This window comes from Falco rusticolus, chromosome 1 (assembly GCF_015220075.1).
Source record: "Falco rusticolus isolate bFalRus1 chromosome 1, bFalRus1.pri, whole genome shotgun sequence".
NCBI classification, from domain to species: Eukaryota; Metazoa; Chordata; class Aves; order Falconiformes; family Falconidae; genus Falco; species Falco rusticolus.
Genome location: NC_051187.1, coordinates 103,921,929 through 103,941,746, shown reverse-complemented (window position 1 = coordinate 103,941,746; position 19,818 = coordinate 103,921,929). Strand labels below are relative to the sequence as shown.

The 19,818-nt window shown below is 37.8% G+C and overlaps 1 protein-coding gene across 4 annotated transcripts; it reads right to left on the bottom strand.

The window, feature by feature from the left end:
* Window positions 1–681: 681 nt before the first annotated feature.
* AP1AR (adaptor related protein complex 1 associated regulatory protein) lies at window positions 682–19,786 on the bottom strand. Of its 4 annotated transcripts, none has more exons than XM_037393227.1 (10): window positions 19,521–19,783; window positions 15,345–15,393; window positions 13,701–13,727; window positions 12,796–12,821; window positions 11,797–11,893; window positions 10,951–11,049; window positions 8,494–8,555; window positions 7,360–7,433; window positions 6,306–6,434; window positions 682–3,120 (listed from the first exon to the last, which is right to left on the bottom strand). In XM_037393227.1, exons 1-10 carry the CDS (start codon window positions 19,595–19,597, stop codon window positions 2,855–2,857), a joined length of 906 nt encoding a protein of 301 aa, XP_037249124.1. In that variant the 5' UTR covers window positions 19,598–19,783; the 3' UTR covers window positions 682–2,854. The 4 variants fall into 4 exon arrangements, with proteins under 4 accessions (XP_037249124.1, XP_037249104.1, XP_037249131.1 ...); XM_037393207.1 differs by lacking the exon at window positions 19,521–19,783 and adding an exon at window positions 18,729–19,109; XM_037393234.1 differs by lacking the exon at window positions 10,951–11,049 and having other exon boundaries at window positions 19,521–19,786.
* Between the last annotated feature and the right edge of the window lie 32 nt (window positions 19,787–19,818).

Here is a 19,818-nt window from a genome sequence, read left to right as displayed (position 1 = left end):
TAGTATATACTGCTAACTTAATTGTGAGAAATACTACACACACAAAGGCAGCTAACATTTTTTGTAAGCTTTTGCTTGGCTTAGCTGTCCTAGTACTCTCAACAGTGAAATACTAGAAGACAATGCTGAAACACCAATTTCATACTTAACCAAGTAACTGACCAGATTGCCCAAATAGTCACATCAAATGATCTCTATTCGACAGTGGCTCAACTTTAGCATAGAAACACGTATAACTGGTAGGTTAACAACTTAGTACAACACTTCCCTGGAATATAAAAATAATAGTTTCTTGTTACAAACACTGTATTTCCTATATACAGGCACAATCAGCTAGGCACTAGCTCAGACTGAGAGCAGTTTCCATCTTCACATTACGCAAGGAAGATTATCTTACCTTTAAGTAAGAGGGTACAGCTACTCATTACTGATGGAAGAAGGGCTCCATGCTCCAAGTTCCTCAAGTCCTCCATTATCATAGCTTGTGTAGACAGGTCTCAAGAAGGGATGCTATGGAATTCAGTAGTTAAAGACACAGCTAATTATTTATTAAAATCTTCCTTAGTTAGCTGACACATAGGTAATTTTGTGTCATGTTCTAACAATTCAACTTTACACGCTGCTTTCACTATGTATGGCACAGCAGCCACAAAACCAGCAACAGATTAAACTGCCAAAAACTTAAGACTGACTGAAAATTTTAATGACTTCTAAATTTATACAGATACGTATTTTCCAGTACTGTTGAATTCTTTCACATGTGTATAATCTTTCAGTTTCTTAGATTTCCACAAATATTGACCAAAATTTCTCAAGTCGCTCAGTGTGGTGGTGCACTGAACTCTTGAAAAGCGGAATGCTATTAACCATGGCTACAGAACATGCTCATCACGGTAAAAGCCTTCAGCTGGAGCTAGCTTCCTTTTTCCCAAGTGCTTGTCCATTCTACAAGCAGGAATATCAGCTAGTTTACTTCCTCCAAGCATGGTCAGGACAAATAAACGTCATGTTCACTCGTCAGGAAAAGTAGTGACTACTGCAGGGTAAAGTTATGGTTTCAGCAGGTAAAAAACTTGTTATTTACATGTTGAGAAAGTTGCCTTTGTTTCCATAGGAATATATTATACAAATAAATGTTCAGGAGAAGTTACACAGTAGTAGCTTATGCCAAACCAAAAATATACATTTGATGTGTACAAATTTTTAAAGATTACAGGCATTGCAAATGTAGATAATTACATTAAAATATTTTCAATGACATAGCTATGGTTTAAATTAAATGGAATGTTATCAACAAGATTTAGCTGTTCAGTAGTGTTAATATTTGTACATACTTAATCCAAGTGTGCAGTATTTTTGTTCAAGTTATCATGAAAAGGACCACACTCTAGTGACCCTAATATTATACATAGGCTCAGATGATCTAAAACAGCGACACAGCTTTCACTGACAAATTGGAAGACCTGGTCTTCCAATGATGCATATTTACTGCTTAACACAGCATGTTGCTTCTACTCCACAATGAAGTTAGAGCCCTTGCCCCTTTGTTCAAGGAAAAACAAGACGGCTACACAAAATAACAGTAGAGTAGCATGGCTTTACTGAAACTTTGGGGAAAGCTTGAGATCTACAAGTGTTTTGCACATTCTCTTCAATGAGCTTTTTTCCCTTTTTTTTCTTTTTGAAGTATAACTTACATTAAGTATCGGGGGAGACCACACAATACATTACACCAGATCTGTAGTAACTGAACACCTCCTTGAATTTCAGTTTGTATTAGCAGTATTACCCATCCAGTTTAGAGGCACAGGAAAGCTAGAGCACTAAAACACACTGTTTTGTAACCTGAACTTTTTTTTTTTTCCTTTTAAAAATGCAGATATAGAAATTCAGTCTTTAGGTACTTGTTCTTCCCACCCCAACAGCAGAGCAATCATCCCTCCCCCAGCTTGCTCAGAGAATGTTCTTTTCAGTAATTGTTCCAGTTAAGTTGAATCTTAAGTTTTCCACAACTAAAGAATTTTAAGGACCGTGTAGTAACAGATGTTGGTCTGTCTGGGGGGGGGGGGCAGAGAAATCAAGACTTTGGTCCTCCCAGTTCTCCACTAGATACTGGTTAAAAATTAGAGTTTGACACATAAAAAAATCTTTATAGTTGGTTTTCTATATAGCACACACTTACTAAGTCTGGCATGTTAAACAAGACATCTTACCTAACCTGATGATTTGTACTGTTTGTTGAGGTTAACTGTGCTTAGCATAAAGCAATAAAAACAAACAAAAAGGACAACACAAAACTAGGAAGACTGTAAACTAGACAGGGAAAACGTGCAATTTACCATGTATGAAATTTGTTTTGCAGCTGGCTAAGTACACCCTCTAAATAGCCACAGAATGAGTCAAAAAGCACATATCAGAAATGAAGTTTTTTTAAAATTATTTTCCTATATTCAAGTATTAGATAAATTGTATAAGACTGTTTCTGAGATAAACGTTAGGCCAGTGATGAATTTTAAAAACAAAACCAGTAGAAACATCATCCAGGAAAAAAAAAAAGCTCATTAAAATATAGACATGTCAAGCTATGAAGCTTAAATTAGTGCAGATAACTTTATATTAAATCCAGATACCCAGAAATATACACAATAAAATCACCCCAGTTTTCATAAAAGTTTAGAAGGTAGACAATAAAATTGCACTTAATTCTGAATTAATTCAGAGAGCAAGTCATTCCCATTCCTTGCTGATCAATTAATAAGAAAAAGGGAACCAACATTATAAAAGAGCAAATTGGCTTTGTACATTCTATTTCACTTTCCAACATTTGGTCATAAACAAGGGCCACACAGTTTCACTATCTGTCTTGACGATCAGAATCGGATATCCTTACATCTGATGCAGACAAATCTAGTACAGGATTTACAAATCCGGCATATTCTGAATTGCCATTGTCATCCATTTCAGCACTAACAAAGTCATTCTCCCACTCCAATCCATTAGAATCGTCAGAGGCTGAAGCTGGATTACTTCCCGTCTTCTTGCTATTACATTTCAGTGCCGCCCGCAGTATATCTTCTTCTGTTTTGGAGCGTTCTCTCATTGGAATCAATCTGTTTATGCCTGTGATTTAAGACATGTTTTTAAGGACAGACGTAATTTTGAGGGAAGTACCTTCACGTTTGTGTTAGAACATCAGAAGAAACAGCAAGAATCCTTTAGAGATCAAGACTCTCGTAATTCCACTCCTGAGCATCACCGTACTTTCTCTGGTGCTGCTGTTCACATGAAATACATACTTTGCAGTCAGTTTTGGCCCAGATGAACACAACAGACAGTGATGATGTTTTACAGAGTTCTAATGAAGACAACCTAGTGAAACAACTTACTAGCAGTGTTTATTTCTCCTATATATGCAGCCTGCTGCCCTACATTATGGGCACGTAAATAGCGGAAGATTTTTGGTACTGTGCTACTTCCAGAAAAGCTAAATGTCTGGACAATCCTGCAACATTCCTGTAACTTACTGACAAGCACGTGAAACATTTTAAACAGCAGCTAAAATTTAGCTAGATATTGGGTGCATTTGTTTAGGAAAGGTCTTTAGTTTATTTCAAAAAGGCGTCATTCATTTCACACAAAATAAGGCAAAATACGGGTCAGAAAACTGCACAACAGCAGAGATGCCATTTATTTTGTCAGTAATCAGACTTTCTCATGGTGTATCAAAACCCTCCCACGCCACTGGAAAGGCTAAAGGAGAGGATTTACAATACTCTTCTTATTCACTGGACTCCTTGTACATTCTTAAATAAACTCCCCTTCTAAACTTGGAGAACTAGCTAACTAGTTAATTATAATTAAAAAGTTACATATTACAAATGAAACACACAACTCTTGTAGGGGGGAGGCTTCACAGGAAAAAAATACTTAAAAGGTAAATTGTTCCCTTCCTCAGACTCAATTGATAGATTGTATGTTAATGGTTCATGGACCTTTCAAAACATCACGATTTTCAACAGAATTATTCCTTTGGTACCAACGGCTCACTTGAAGCTGCTGCCCATCTCAAGATACACTGCTGAAAACACCAATACAATATTAGTGCTACAAGGCCCTTGTCTATTACTTGAACGTGACACCAAAGAATGAAAATAGAATCACTGTATAAAAAAAAAATCTGTTTAATCCAGGAAAGTTACTGTTTCCAGTTTCTCTTCACAACCTTTGTCTTTCTGTATAATGCTCTTTATAAAACTATAGCATTGCAGGGCACAAACTAGGCATCTGCTGTGCTCAGACTGCTCCAGTCCACAACCCCATTTCAGTACTACCATTACACAGCCATTATATACTACTATTAGTAGTACATAATCATGCCTAATTCAAGATCTAGGCATTATTCCCTGTTCAGAACCTCCTAATCCAGCAACTTTTCAGTCAAGCAATGTCATCTTTTGTTACTATTCTGAGTTGTTTTTTTAAAGGCTAATATCCTTTCAAAACACTGGTCCTTCTCTACTCTGTGTTCAGCCCCCATACAACTTTGTCTATTAACAATAAAAATGTGTGACTAGACCATAAATTAATATCCCAGTTCACCAAACACACACACACACTTACTTTTTTGGATCTGTCCAGTCTCCACAGTAGATTTTGACAGCACACACAGTAACTAAACTTCTTATCCCCAGCAAGCAGTCAACCCCTTCAGGGAGATGGCTGTAATAAACTTAAGATCTACCAAGAACATGCTAAAAACTACTCAAAGTCCTTGCAATATTGACTAGTGCTTCTTTCAAGTAACCACATTCCTTCCTTTGCAGCCATGAAAACAAGTCACTTTCTCAAGCATACGCAATCCTCCATGGGTTATCACACCATCTCTTCTTCCTAGTAACCTCAAATCTTGAGCAGAAGAGATGCGCTACCATCACAACGACTAGCTCTCAAAAATAATTACTCTGTAGAGCACAGGCTAGTAGGAATCCGAAATGGAGCAATGCAGTAATGTTGTTCTGGTTTTAGGCAGTTTTTGGCACTTCTCAGCACTTACTATTCAGTTACCTCTAAACTAGATAAATACTTACAGTGTGACAGTGATAAGAGAACAATGAAGAGCAAACATCAGATTGTTAATTCTATATACAGAATTAAATTTCCCAACAGTGAGGATAATACAAGACCATATGTAACAAGACCCTCAACCTGTCAAACAAACAAGATACTTTTGCATGCAGGTATGCCTGGTAAAGACTGAACCTTGCTCTCATCTGGTTTTCAATAGTTACTTAGAAAGTAACTTAAGCTAACACCTAAGAGTGGAAGAACAATTCAATCTGTAAAAAAAAAGCAAAGAATGCAATTGTTGCATTTCTTAAGCATGGCGTAGAATAGAGTTCCCAGAAGGCTGTTCTGCACTGGTGCTAATTGCTCTAAACATAAAATCCAGTGCACTTCAACATACGTGACCCTGCCCTAGCTTCAGTTCCTCTAGAACACTAATAGCTCTTGCACACCCTAGCTAAAAAAAGATGCTGGGTATTTCTGGGTAAACCTGTCAAAGTTAAGTATTTCACAACAAGTTTCTGAATTAAACATTTTAGTGCTCTTGACAGTGCTGAACTTTTAAAGTGCACACAGATTGTCAAAAGCCAGCCTACTAAAGAAAAAAAAAATATTTGCTATGTATTGGCTAAAAGAAATTCTGGGTTATTTTTATGAGCTTTTCAAGAGTCAAGGTCTCAGATTTTTTCATTTCTTTTGAAACTAAGACAAGAGCTTTTGCTGATTTACTAAAGAGAACAGAAAAGATCTACAACAAACAGCAGCAGCAACCAGAATAGCTGGGATACTCATCTGGAACAGACCTAAGTTTCCCGTAGAAGTTACAATAAAAGTAATTAGGGTTTAAAGAAACAATACTTCCCAAAATACTTTACTCCTGACCAGCTTCCACATTTAAAACAAAGAACAAGCTGTTCCTTCTGCTACTGGCTCACAAGAGGGCAGCATTTCTTTACGATTAGTTGTGAGTTTACAAGTCAGTTCCTCAAAATGCAGGAAAAGACAGTTTACTGAAGGATCCAAGGAAATTAATTCAATTATTAGATAACCACATTTATCAAAATATGCAATTTTCTAGGTAAAAGTAATTTACAATTTAAGCATTACATATTTAACAGAAATTGCATCAGAATTAAGTTTTAATACACCTTCCCTTTTGCAAACTACAAATTGACATAATTAGAACAGTCAGCCTTTTAAACTTGTAAATTAAGAATGAAACTGAATGGTAACATAAATACCTTCTTCATCTTCCCACTCTAAATCTAATGAAGTGCTGTCATCATTTCCACTCATAGATTTTGTTTTGGTCATTAAGTCACAACTGCTTTCTGTGTTGGGCGTCAGCACTGTAGCATCAGATGAAAGTCCTACATATAAAAATTTTTTTTTTTTTAATTTTTAAACATACTTGAATTTAAGGTTCAATATGAAAAACTAAACTTTCAAAAGTTTTTTTGTGCTTTGTGGCCTTCAAGCCTCAGGAACATTTGGAAAAGCACCCCATCCATCACTTCAAAGAGCATACAGCAGCTTTTTAATAGTCAACATCACTAAGATATTACAAGAGGACATTTAGCAATACTGCCTAATGAAAACTATAGGGCAATTTAATAAGCTGTGAGCTGGACTTATGTGAAGACTTAAAAGAAAAAACAACAAACACAAACCAAACACCAAACCTCCCCCTCAAAAACCACCAAGTTACAGGCAGTGTTTCCCAAGAATTACCATCAGCCCTCCAGCTTCTCAGTGACTATCACATACTGTCACAAATTCCCTAGGGATATATGTTTAAAATTATTTTTCTCTAAACTGTTAGTATCCTCTCTTGCACTTCATTAGAAAAAAATTAAACATTAGTATGACTAATTATTTTGCTGAGACTATTTCAAAAAACTATATACATGCATTCACATCTTTGATACACAGTGTGGTTTTACAAGAAAAGTTCACAGCATTGACATTGCCTGCACAAAGATGGCTGGAAAACGTAAGTAAAATAAAATCCATGCACAGGACTTATTTGCTTACAGAACTTGCTTTTGACAACTGGAAAAACACAGCATATGCAACTTGTGCTACAGCCATTCAAACAGTTGAAGCATCAGGTATTAGAGAGAAAAAGAAGTTTCTATGAGATTTTTTAATACAAATATACATATACACATTCTATATATGTAAGTATGTATATATATAAAAATAAATAAATAATGTTCACCTAGAAAAAAAGCACCCTGTGCTCCTCAGACTCACTTAACCTTTAAAGACATGCATAAGAAAAGAAAGACTTACTACTACTTCGGAAAGCTTCATAATGGAATTTTGTATTTCTTAAGAAAGAATCAAAATCTTCCTCTGCCACAGAGCTGTAAGAACAATGCATGTTTTTTTAGCATTATAAACCCCTAGGGATGCCATAAAAGATACATTAATCCACATGCCCCCCAGTTTTATGCTACAAAGCACATAAATCGTAAACTTAAAGCTTTTATGAAATTATCTACAAAATGCCTTTGCATTCCTACTCACCTCCTCTCCCAGTCTGAGCTGCTCAATTTTTAGTAATATTTTCAGTTAAGAGATTAATGAACTTCTGTAACAAAACAACTCTTCCCTTCATACTTTTTCACTTTATAAAATGCCTCCTTCATTTCAATTCCTTTTTTAACTAAGAATTCAAATCCTGCTACTGCAGTCCTTCATTTCTAAAATATGGCTAGTTCCTACTCATACCATAAAACCTCAGTTTTCACAGCTCCTTTTCTATCTGTACTTCCCTAACTGAAAATTCTTCCTATTCCACTTCTCCTCCATTCAAAAATAGGTGTTTGATTTTAGACCCTTCTCTAAACTCAAATACCATTCCATAGGATTTTTTTTTGTGTGTGTGTGTGTGTGAGGTGTTTCTTCCCCCCAAACACTGAACACAGAACATGGGATTGAAGAGAATTAAATTAATAATATTAATAAACAGGCAGACTATATAAACATTCAATTCCACATTTGATTAGTGTGTATTTTACTGGGCATTTCAAACAGGGTTCCGAATAATAAAAATATTTTTATATTAGTTGAGATTTTATATATAGAAATCTTTTTAATACAAAACCACTAGATTGTGTATGTGTATATACTTTAGTAGCTGACAGTATGTTCAGTTTTGTATGCATCAGTCTAATAACCACAGTGAAAACCAGAATGAATGCAATCTAGCCTCTCATTTCGCAGATTAACAGTAACCAGCTCGCATTCAGTAACTATTTGGTGTGGAAAAAACTGCAACAAATGATAACAGCTCTAATTTAGAAATACTGCCAATGTTACATTTGGAGAATGTGGAATTTTTTTGGGGGGGTGTGTGGGGGAATGAGGAATAGGAGTAAAAACAGTCAGTCTTCGATAATCACTAATAAAATTGTGTCTTACCTCTGATGTTCTCCATTATTAGCAGCATGCGCTCTCTGTGTTATCCTTTGCTGTCTACGTTGCTATGGAAAGAAGCAAACTGTTGAAAAAGCTGAATGCAATCACTCAGAGCAATACACTCAGTACACCAGCATTCCCTTAACTGAGACATTAGAAAGAGTGTTGTCCTGATTATGACAAAGACTAAGATAAAAATGAACCAGTTCATTTTAGTATCTAGCTACTGTATTTTCTGAAAAGTCTATTCTCAGTCTTAACAGATCTGTCCCTGCAAAAGAAAAGCAGGGGGAAATAAGCCAGAGTTTTTTACTGTCAACTTTAACTTCATCTAAGAATCTCTCTTTGCTGGTGAGAAAAATGCATCAGATAAGCTAGTATTTTTTAATCCCAAGATGATGATGGCTCCGTTTCTTGGCACATTTTCCATCTCTGATATTTATATAAGTATCAGAATAAGCAGATTGCAATCAATAAGGAAATGGGAAGCGTAGAAGTAAAAGAAATACCACGTAACAGTGGTTGTAGGCAAGACGACTTAAGTATGCAGGGAGAAAGAGACAGAAATTTGGTACCAATATAGTTAACAAGTCTGTAAAATTCAATTACTGACACATGCAACAATTTTCTTTTAAGATTCATATACCCACATAATAACCAATTTCAATTATCTACCTATTTTGCCAGGTCACATACAAATATTTAACACTGTAGGTTCCAGGATACACATTTTAAAATTCTCTTCTCTTACAAACCCTGACATTTAGTAGGGCAACATTAGCAAGCCAAATTAGTTTTAAAGGGATGCCATACTTCCCATGGAAAAGCCATTTTTTCTCGTTTAGAAGACTTCTGCCCACAAACAGCAAAGAGGTGAGCTGTGTATTCAAAAAAGGCTTTAGTTTATTTAGAAAGGCTAAATGCTTGATCTGTATCTATAAAAAAAAGCACACCCTTAGAAATCCTTATAATCTTTGTGGGGTTTGGGGGGAGTTGTTTGTAAAGAAGGTAAGTGGTACTAATTTTAAGGGAGGAGGAAATTAAAATCTCTATAACGCATTCTATCTTAGGTCCCGACTAAAAGAGGTGCAGATTAAAAATACTGAAGGACAAGAAAAATAGCATTTCTTGCACAGAACTTCTAAAAAAAACAGTTAACGCCATAAAACAATACTTCTGCTGACTCCATATAGACCAGAAGTGTTAAAAAAAAAGCTACAGGCAAAAACCATCAGAAAGTATTAACCCTCCCATAACAAACGACAAGAGAATAGAAAGAAGAATGTGAAATGAGACCTATACTTCACAACAAGTGTTAGATGAACACTCACTCATTACTATCAGGCTGGAAATAACAATTTTCAATTCACTCTTCTGAACATAGACAATACATTAGGGTTAAACATCTCCCCTATACTTATTGTAGATTTCAGACTTTTTCAATTTGTCTAAAACCTAACTTCTGAAAATTTGTTTCTAATCAAACACAACACACATCACATGCCTAGTGGACTATTTCCTTGAACACGTTACAACTGCAGCCACACACATTACAGATGAACAGATAGCACAAAGTGAAAATGTTCTTTTTAACATACACACTTTGGCAACCTGAAATTTGTCGATGTTGTGAAAACACATGCTTTAATAGCTTATTAAGATGGCAAAAATATTAAATGCACGGATATGTAACTCTTCAAACTGCAAGATGCAAACCATGAGTAACAAACGTTATCGGGATACAGAACAGCATCAGTTTTCAAAAAAGCAGGAAAACATAATGTGGCTTTTGTTTTGCTCAACCAAGCTCCAAAAGAATGGACACCAGACATCTGAAAGTAGGCACAGAGTTATTAAAAAAAGACTGCTGTTAAGTCATTACTAGACTTTGGCTACTACACATACAAATCACAAAGTGATAGAACAACTCAGGTTGGAAGGGACCTCAAAAGGTCATCTAGTCCAACCTCCTGCTCAAAGCCGGGTCAACAAATTCAGATGACTTGGAAATACATATCTTCATGTTAACACAAACCACAGACATAAGGAACAATTAAGTGCACAAATATATTAAGTACATTGTACAAATCTACATAATGCCATAAAGTGTGCTTAATTTCGGGGGGGTGGGTACTAGAAACCCATCACAGATCACTTTCTATTAAAGATCGGTAACTACTATATAATGTAAGAAGTCTGTCAAGCTAATTATAGATGAAAATTATACATCTCATTCAAAATCTATACTTGGTGACATAAGCAGTTTCAAACAATTCTGACGATTTTCAGCTGCTCCAGTCAGCTGTAGTTTAAAATTGTGTATTTCTTTCTCTGCTAGAATTTACAAGCCAAAGCAATTTCCTCATTACATTTCCTGAGATGTAAAGGATATTAGGAAAGTCTGCATACATAGAAACAGAACAGAAGCTCTGATATATATTGGGGTCTTTTTCCCCTCACCTCCAAGAGCTTTTTCTGCTTTGCTGCCCTGGCTGCTTCACGTTGTGCAGCATATAAAGCCTCCTCTTCTATTCTTAACTTCTCCTCTTGTAAGGCTAACTGTATATGAACAAAACAGTAATGGTTAACAAAAGCAGAACCTATCTATCTTCCTATGAATAAAGCCGTAAGTTCAATAAAACAAAAGAAGAGCTACTAGAAAATAAAAGTAAAATAAAATAGACTATAGCTAAAACATTTTTCCTCATTAACTGAATCTAACAGCTTCCCCCCCCACCAAACACCCCAATAAATGTAGGTAATTAAACATTACCCTATTGAATAAACATCATTACTAGCGAATCCCTTTAAATGCATGTTGCATTTTATTATGAACTGCACAGTGAAAGACTTAAATCTTTTCAGTTGCATATTTCATTGGTACTTTATTGAAAATCATTCTCAATTTCTACATTGTATTCCACATAGTATTCCATTAACTGCTGACACGCACTAAAAATGACAAATTATGGGCTTTTTTTCTTAAGAAAAGCTCTGGAAAAAACTGCGCACAAGTAAAGCTGAATCAAGTATACTCCCCATTTTGTCTTTGACAAAAAATTCCAATTTATCAGATCTCAAGTTTGAAAGCCAGCCTATTCACTCAATTTTTTACTATGAGGCTATTTAAAAAGAAGCAATCTCAGATACAAACTTAAGTTGCGCAGCAATCTCTTTGTGTATCTTGCAGACTGAAAAATACCGATGAACTCCAACTGTTTCGTTCAAGCAAATGGAATCTCCTTGCGTTCGTAATTGAGATCTAAACTACTTTAACAGAAAAGCTATCCAATCGTGACTGCTTACCTCTGACTGAAGTTTCAAATCAACAGCTCTCTGCTTTTCAGCAATGGAGTCATAATGTCTGTCTTTCAAGTCAGCAATTTCTTCCTCAGTCAGAGGTCTAAAAGTATGGGGGAAACACAAAAACACTCCATCTATTATTTACGCATGACAACCTTAAGTTGCACAAACATATCCATACAGTCTTTCTTGACTGGCTCTTTAATGCAAATTCAACAAGGGGTGCTTTTGGCCAGCTCCTCCCAAGAACAGAGTTCCAAAGTTCCAGTTTACTCAAGACAACACTGTCTCTCCTTACTCTTACAAAGCATTTTTTGTCTCTTTCTATAAAGTATATTTTCAAAACATTATTTGCTAACAGAACTACTTGCAATAGAACAGTTGATATCATTGCAGTGTAAATCTCACTTTCTTTTACTTCTTTTTAATCCCCTAATTGTAAATTGTTCCCCTTTCATCTGTCATCTACTTTATGTCTACTTATATGTATCTAACAAGCAAGACTGCAAAAGCATTATTATAATGTTTGCTATATCACTTCTTTTGAACCATTCACAGGGAACATCATTTTGGGAACTGTCAAACTTACATAATGCAAAATGTCTAGAATTAGACAAGCAACACGTACACTTTGGTGCCTTCGTATGTTTCCTATAGAGCAGGCCTCCAGGTTTCTACTGCTTACATAAATGCTAACACGTTCACAAAAAATTCACTGGTGTTGTAGCACTAACACCCTGTGTAACTTTAAATACAGACTCTGGAAACAAGAATAAAAACAGTATGTTGCAAAGAGTCTTAAGTGTCATATATAGTTTTTGCATGGTGCATTATCATCTAAACTGTTTTGATGTGGTTAAGCATGAAGGTTAGTTTGACATCTACTCTTCCCATGTACGTGATGACTAATAAGACAGAGAGGGTTTTGACAGGAACTCTGAAAAGTTTAAGTCACAGTGAGAGAACAGAGCTAAGAAGAGGTCCTGAATTTCGAAGTCTTACCTGTGACTGCTTCCTGGGCTATCCCCCTGTTAAATTTAAAAAAAACCAAAAACAAAAACAACAAAAAAACGAGTCAGTGTTTGAGAATCTCAGCAGTCAAGTCAATCTTAAGATGGGGGGAAAAAACCAATATGAAATAATAGTTTCTCCCATATATTGGTTTTACAATTGGGGGTGGGAGCAGGGAGGGACGGGGAAATCGCTTGTTTTAACTTGGAATTTCAAAAAAATCTTGTTACGCAGTCAACTGTGGCTGAGTCACTAAAACAAATAAGTACTTCAAACCAAAAATAAATATTCCAGCAGTGTATTTCAGGAATCAAACTATTAGTTCTCATATTTTTTAAATACAGGGCAGCGTACTGAAAACGTGGGGGGTGTCCTCCCCTTATCAACCTGTATTAAATCTGTAAGACTAAAGTTTTAAGGCCAACTTCTATTTTTCTGAAGTACTATTCAGCCAGTTTACCCATAATTGTAATGGCAGAGGACTCCCAAAACTTTCCTTAGCGAAGCAACCCAGGTCCATTAATGTTTTCAAACAGAGAGCATTTGTTGTATCCTATGTAAGAGTTACACCAGGAGCAAGTTCTCCTTCAAGTCTTCCCCCCCCACACACATTTTCCACCACCCATCTTTTTCTTCTTTCCTTTTTGCCTTCCTAATGTCCATAGTGCTGTCTTCCTGAAATGATTACTTCCCATACTCTCCCCAAGTAGTTTTCTCTTCTCTTAGGTCTTCATCTCTCCCAAAGTGTTAAATACTCATTCTTAGACCAAGCAAAACTTAAAATTAAAAAAAACCCTGTGATTTAAGTCTGTAACATAGTGGGAGGAAGATACTGGTCTTGCAACCATTTTTAAGGGTTGTACTAGCAGGTTTCACATTATAATCCAGGTACTTACCTCATCACTTTCCACTAGGTTCTCAAACTGCAAAGAAAAAGTAGTAAACAATCTTTATAATTCAATATAACAAGTCACTAAACACATACAGCAAATACAATTTTCATATTTAATCTGCCTTGTAAAAGCACTACTGCAACAACACCACTGGGACTGTAATACCATTAATGAAGGCCCCTACTTTTAGAGACAGTATTACTTTTATAGTAGGATCTATCTTCTTACCAAAGTTTTTCTTAAACATTACATTGCCCTAAAAGCAGAAGAGTCAAAAGTAAAAAACTAATGTATTTCACTACAACTTACGTGACGGCCCTAATAAAAATGAAATCTTACTAGCTTCTGAGATTGCTAATAGTTCTGCATATCTGAAGCATTATAATACAAGCAGTGGAAGCAATGGTATGGCTCTGACATACACCAAAGCACCCACTTAATTTAAAACTATAGAAGATATAAGGGTTATAGTGCCTGTAACCTCTACCTCACACAGCAATCATGATGCTTAAGGAGTTTTTGAAGATGTATTTAACTTACAGAAAACATGGAGTTACTTTCTACACAGAATTCTAAAAAAAGCAAGCAACAACCACCCCCCCTCCCAGCTCTGCACATAAGAAACTAAAGGTCAATAAAGGCAATGTAAAGCTTAATGATAGGAAGCCAAAAGCAATGCAAACTGGGTAAGAATACATGGAGCATTCTAAGCGGCACAAACTCATCCAGCAGAAGTTCAACTATCACAAAAAACCCAAAGGAAATGGAAATTCTCTGTACTATTTTCACTGAATACACACCTTCCATGTAGCAAATACATCAAACATGGAGGTCAGTACCTACAGCAAGACTTCTTATCGACTAATTGCTGTAAGCAGAATATGAATAACAATCTGGGAGGAGGACAGAACCTTATTTCCCCTACCATATATTTCTGCTGTGGAGATACCACACAACTGGAAGTTGTGCACTAAAAAAAAAAAAAGGTAAAAAAAAATATATCACCCCTACCATATACATCTGCCCCCTTTCTTGAAAGCCAAAGCAGTGATTACAGTTATTAAAGTTATTCTCAGTAACAGGGGCAATCTGAACAGTCTAGGACATTTAGACCATAAGGAACACTCAAAAAAAGTAAACCAGGTTATTCTGAGAATCTTAACTTACACAAATTAACCTTACACTACCCTTGGCAAAAAGGGTATTTGGTGGACAAGAATGTACTGCTGTAGTGAGCAAGGTGGACTACACACATCACTAACTATAAAGTAACCTCATCAGATTCTAGCTTTTTGTGAAGTCAGACTCATGACTAGATGTCCTGTACTTATACCAACAGAAAAATCACTCCCAACACAGCAGTGATGAAAGATGCAATAGGCAGACTTCAGAATTCTCTAGTGCTGAGTATCAGAACATAACAGATACTTCTCTTCTTCCCAAATAATAGATTAAAGCTAGGTGACATATTAATGTTCCGAGGTACTGTAAGAACCACTATCTTGCCACCCAGTGCAGCATTCATTTAGTCTGAAATAACCCAGAGTATGTCAGTGCAGATAAACTGCAAAAATTGTTAAAGGCATTGCAGGATTTCAGCTTTTCCACTTTTTCTTTTTTGAAATCACTAGAAATGGAAGCACTCACCTCTATAGTGAAGTGTTCTCCTGTTGAACATGTTCTAAAATACTTTGATCTGGAAAAGTAAGTCTACAATTACACTACAGAATAGTCTTCAATTCACAACAGAAGGAAAACAAGCCCGACAACTTTAAATAGTTTTTGAAATATGTTAAGTATGTATAAAATAAGCATAAAATCTTCATGTATTAAACACATTTACTTGTTAACCTGTGCTCTGCATCGCTGCCACAGCGGAAAGAGGTGAAACTGTGTAAACATCTTATACAGAACTGGAGAAACAACAAACACCCTGAAGTGAGAAGAAATCACTTACCAGGATGCTGGACTTGACTTTTACAGACATTTAGAGTGTTCTGCAATACCTTTAATACATTTTTTTTGAAAGACATTATTTCAAGCAATTCCTGAAAACAGCGTTGCTCATCACGGCACTTAACTCTTTACTAGCATAGTATCTTGTACAACATCAATACATTTGTTCTTGACACTAGGCACTGCTAGAAGGTTGAACCTCAGAGAAAAACATCTACGAAGAGGTCACGACAATACTTTTCAACTACAAAAACAGTATTTCCAGTCTGTAATTTTATACAGGATATCAGTCTCTCCTGTGAGATTGTTCATCTTAACACTGTCCTCTATAAAAAAAAAACCCACAGTATTAAGTTACCTGAATACCTTTTTACCCAGTGGAAGAGGTTTGGCTATCACCCAAAAGAATAATCAAATGTATACTGGTGTTTCAGTACAACATCCATTTCATTGAACTATTTTAAAAACCAGAGTTTTCAGTTGCAAGTGCTGGCTGATATCAGGAGTATAGCCAGCACGTCAGGCATCTCTATGCTTGTACAGAAGATCATTCTGTACTTGCAATGAACACAGACTTCTACTATGCTAAAAGCAACACACCAGCCAAAGCCTGAAATATTTTTCTATGGAAGTCAGTTATGATACGTCTCCCATGGCAACTTGTTGCACAACCTTTCCTTCTGTACAGCAGCGTACCTTGCAGTGCACAGCTGCCACTACAGAACGGTTTCCAGTTGACTCATTGCTATGAAACCAGGGATGAAAGGCCACTTTAATTCATGCACTACATTGCAAGTATAACTGGGACATGTGGCACAAACACTTAAAAGTAATTTCATAGTAACATTTTGGTGTGCAGGAGCCAATACTATTAAGAATCTAATTCAATAAAACTGTTACAGGAAATTGTTTCAGGGCTATATGTTGTTAACAAAAGCATAATTTCAGTTATAGCATCACGTGCTAACTAAGTCACGCTCAACTTTACAAACACGCGAGCTGCAGTCAGATTAGTTGCAAGAATTGAACAGTGAGTGAGCTTACAGAAAACTAAGACAATGCAGTGCAAGCCTACTAAATGTAATTACAAATAGCCCAATAGCAACAATATTTCAAGGAAGATCTACGCTTTCTCCCATCTGCTGGACAGGGACTCAGTAACAGTAGACCTAGTTCAGTGCCAAAGTTTGAGCCCCTAATTACCAGAGCAACTATGGAAGACTGAGGTAATTAGCAACAGAAATGGAAGACTCATCAACTTCACCCCCATACACAACAACTTCAATTGAAATAAAATAGTAACCTATTAAAATGCTTACAGCTGTTATTATCCTCTTTTAAGCCCTAGTGTTTCATTATCTTCTAAAACAGGCTTGAGAAACTTTTAGGTTTGACAGGTACTAGAGAAAACAGTTCAGCTAATAGGCCACAAGACTTTCTAAAAACTGCCAGATCCATCTTCAAAGATCTAAAGCTGTCAAAGACTAACTTTTCAGCACTCCATACATATATATGCTTTATTCTCCTTTTATGCAAAGTCATGTCATCATCTTTAACTTTATAAAAACCCAATCAACTTATACAGACTATGTGTGAGAAAGAAGTCACTAAAAATGAACTTTTAATCTATTAAAACCAGGGCATGAATTAAAATTACTTTTCCGACACCAGTGACAAAAAGCATTGTTTCAGTTTTGCTACATGATAACCCCTCCCAAACTAACCAAGCAAATAACCCAGAGACAAATTAAATTCATTTTTTCTTTTTTTGTTTGTTTGTGGTTTATTCAGGTTTTTTTCTTCTTTTAAACACTCCTCTAGGAGTCCAGAGGAATTCTTATGGTTGAATTTAGCGACAAATTAGCTATGACCTACTTTCTAGTTATTCCTGCAGCTTGTAGTACTTTGAGCAAAACTATTTCAGCTGAAGTATAAGGACACTTCATTAAAAAAATAATAAAAAATTACCACTGGAAGTTTGTGTTTTTACAGAAAGTCAAAAACTTATACAACACTAAAGGAGGTTTTGCTGCTTCATTTCTCCCTTTAGCCAATAAGCCCCTAACTTCAGCAACTGTCTGCTAAAAAAACAAGTTGGAGACTATGAGATGGTGTGGCAAGAAGCTAACAAACTATACTTCCCAAATCCAACATCCACCAAAACCAAGTACTAGAACAGATGACAGGCAAACACCACTTAATATACAAAAGGATAACAAATTTTTTGCAAACATACAAGAACAGAAGAATACAAGGGGGAAAAAGCCAACCAAACAAAAAAAGAGAGGTAATAGTCACTTTAGACCAGACAGAAAGACAACCATGTGTTTAGAATTTGCTGTTATAGCCAAGACTATCTTGTGCCTTTTTGGATTCTGGCACCTATCCAGTGCTCTTAACTGACTTATAAGCAGTCGGGGGGTGGGGGGTGGAATAGAAGACCAAAGAGACCCCACAACCAAAGGAAATTCAGAGGGTAAGTACATGTTACTGGAGACTAATTTTCACTCCCCCACCGACTGCTAAAAAAATGGGTATTATCCTATGAGTGAAGACTCAGCAAAAAACACATGCTAAGCAAAGACCTTTCAAGTATTACCCATTTTTCTCAGGATACAGCACAAGAAATGGATATTTAAGTGCCAGCTGTCAAGGCATTTCAGATGTTCTCATACCCTCTGCTAGAGAGTCTTAAGAATACAAGCAGATGTCATACACACACACTGTCCTGGACTTTCCCCCATTTCTCTGAAAAATATTCCTAAAAGGTCTTTGGTTGGGACAAGCAGACTTGCCTGCTAGAGCTGATGTGAAATAAAAGGCTATGAGTTTGCAACATGTAAAATGCTCAGCGTATCCATCTAGGATGATTTCAGTCCTAATACATCAGTCCAAAGCAAGATCTGTAAGTATCAAATATTGGTAATTATATGGAAGAAAACCAAGTTCTTGTATAGGTGGTGTATCATTCCCATTTGTACACTACTTTTCCATAGGCTGGTTGTTGCAGAACAAAATGCAGATTACACATTTACAAGATATACGAAAGTTTATTTGAACCATTCTGCTCCTGACCTTCTGTAATAGTCCCTCTTTATCCCAACAGTCTCTGCCTCTGACTGATCATATTCCAGAAAATATGGTGTTTCTCCACCTTCACACAAACATGGTAGCCTGCACAGATTTGGGCAACTGACATGAAAAACCCTTCTAAGCCACTTCTTCCAGAAAAACAACCCTGGAAGAGGGCTAAAGGAGTATGAACATCCCCGCAGCCGGTTCACCCAAGCCATCCCTGGAAGCGTGTTACCATCAACCCTCCAAACACACAACGCCGAGCAGCCTTTCAACGGCATTTCATCAGCTCGAGCTGTCAAGGCAGACGCTATACACACGTTTTCTTTCTCTCTCCCCTCTTCAACCTGCCCGCCCTACGGGGAGGGGGCGAAGGGACAGCCTGCAGACCGGTGTACCCACGCCCTGCCTGAGGTGCCAGTTGCCCACCTCACCCCCTGCCCCACCCCACCAGGCACCGCAATGGCCCCCCAGTCTCCTCATCCACCCCACCAGCCTCCTCACCCCCCGACCCACCTCACCGGGCACCCCAACGGCCCCCCGGCCTCCCCACCCCCCGACCCACCCCACCGGGCAGCGCCACGGCTCCCCGGCCTCCTCAGTCCCCCGCCCACCCCAAGGCAACCCTCGTCCCGCAGTCGAAGCCGCCGCCTCAAGGGCCGGCCGCCTCAGGGGCCGACCGCCTCGCCTCACCTCCCGCCGAGGAGTGGGAAGACGGAAGGCGGAGCCGGGCGGGCTTCAGCACCTCCCCGCCCCGGGGAGGGGAAAGGGGTAGCCGCGCTGCCTGCTTACCCTCCGCCTCGCTGGAGCCGGCCGGCTTCCCTCCGGAAGAAGAGCCCGCAGCACCACTGCGCCCAGCAGTTCCCCATCGCATTCTGGGCAGCGGCGGCGAACGGCGGCTCCTCCTCCCTTCGGGCGGGTTCAAACCGCCCCTGCCATCAAGGGCGGCGGGGGAGAGAGGAGGGCGGAGAGGACGGGCAGCCGCTGGCCCCGAGGAACAAAGGGCCGGGCGCCGGGCGGCGGCTCCGCGCCCACAGCCTCATGGCCGCGGCCGCTGCGCAGAGGCGGACGCCGCATGCCCCGAGCGCTG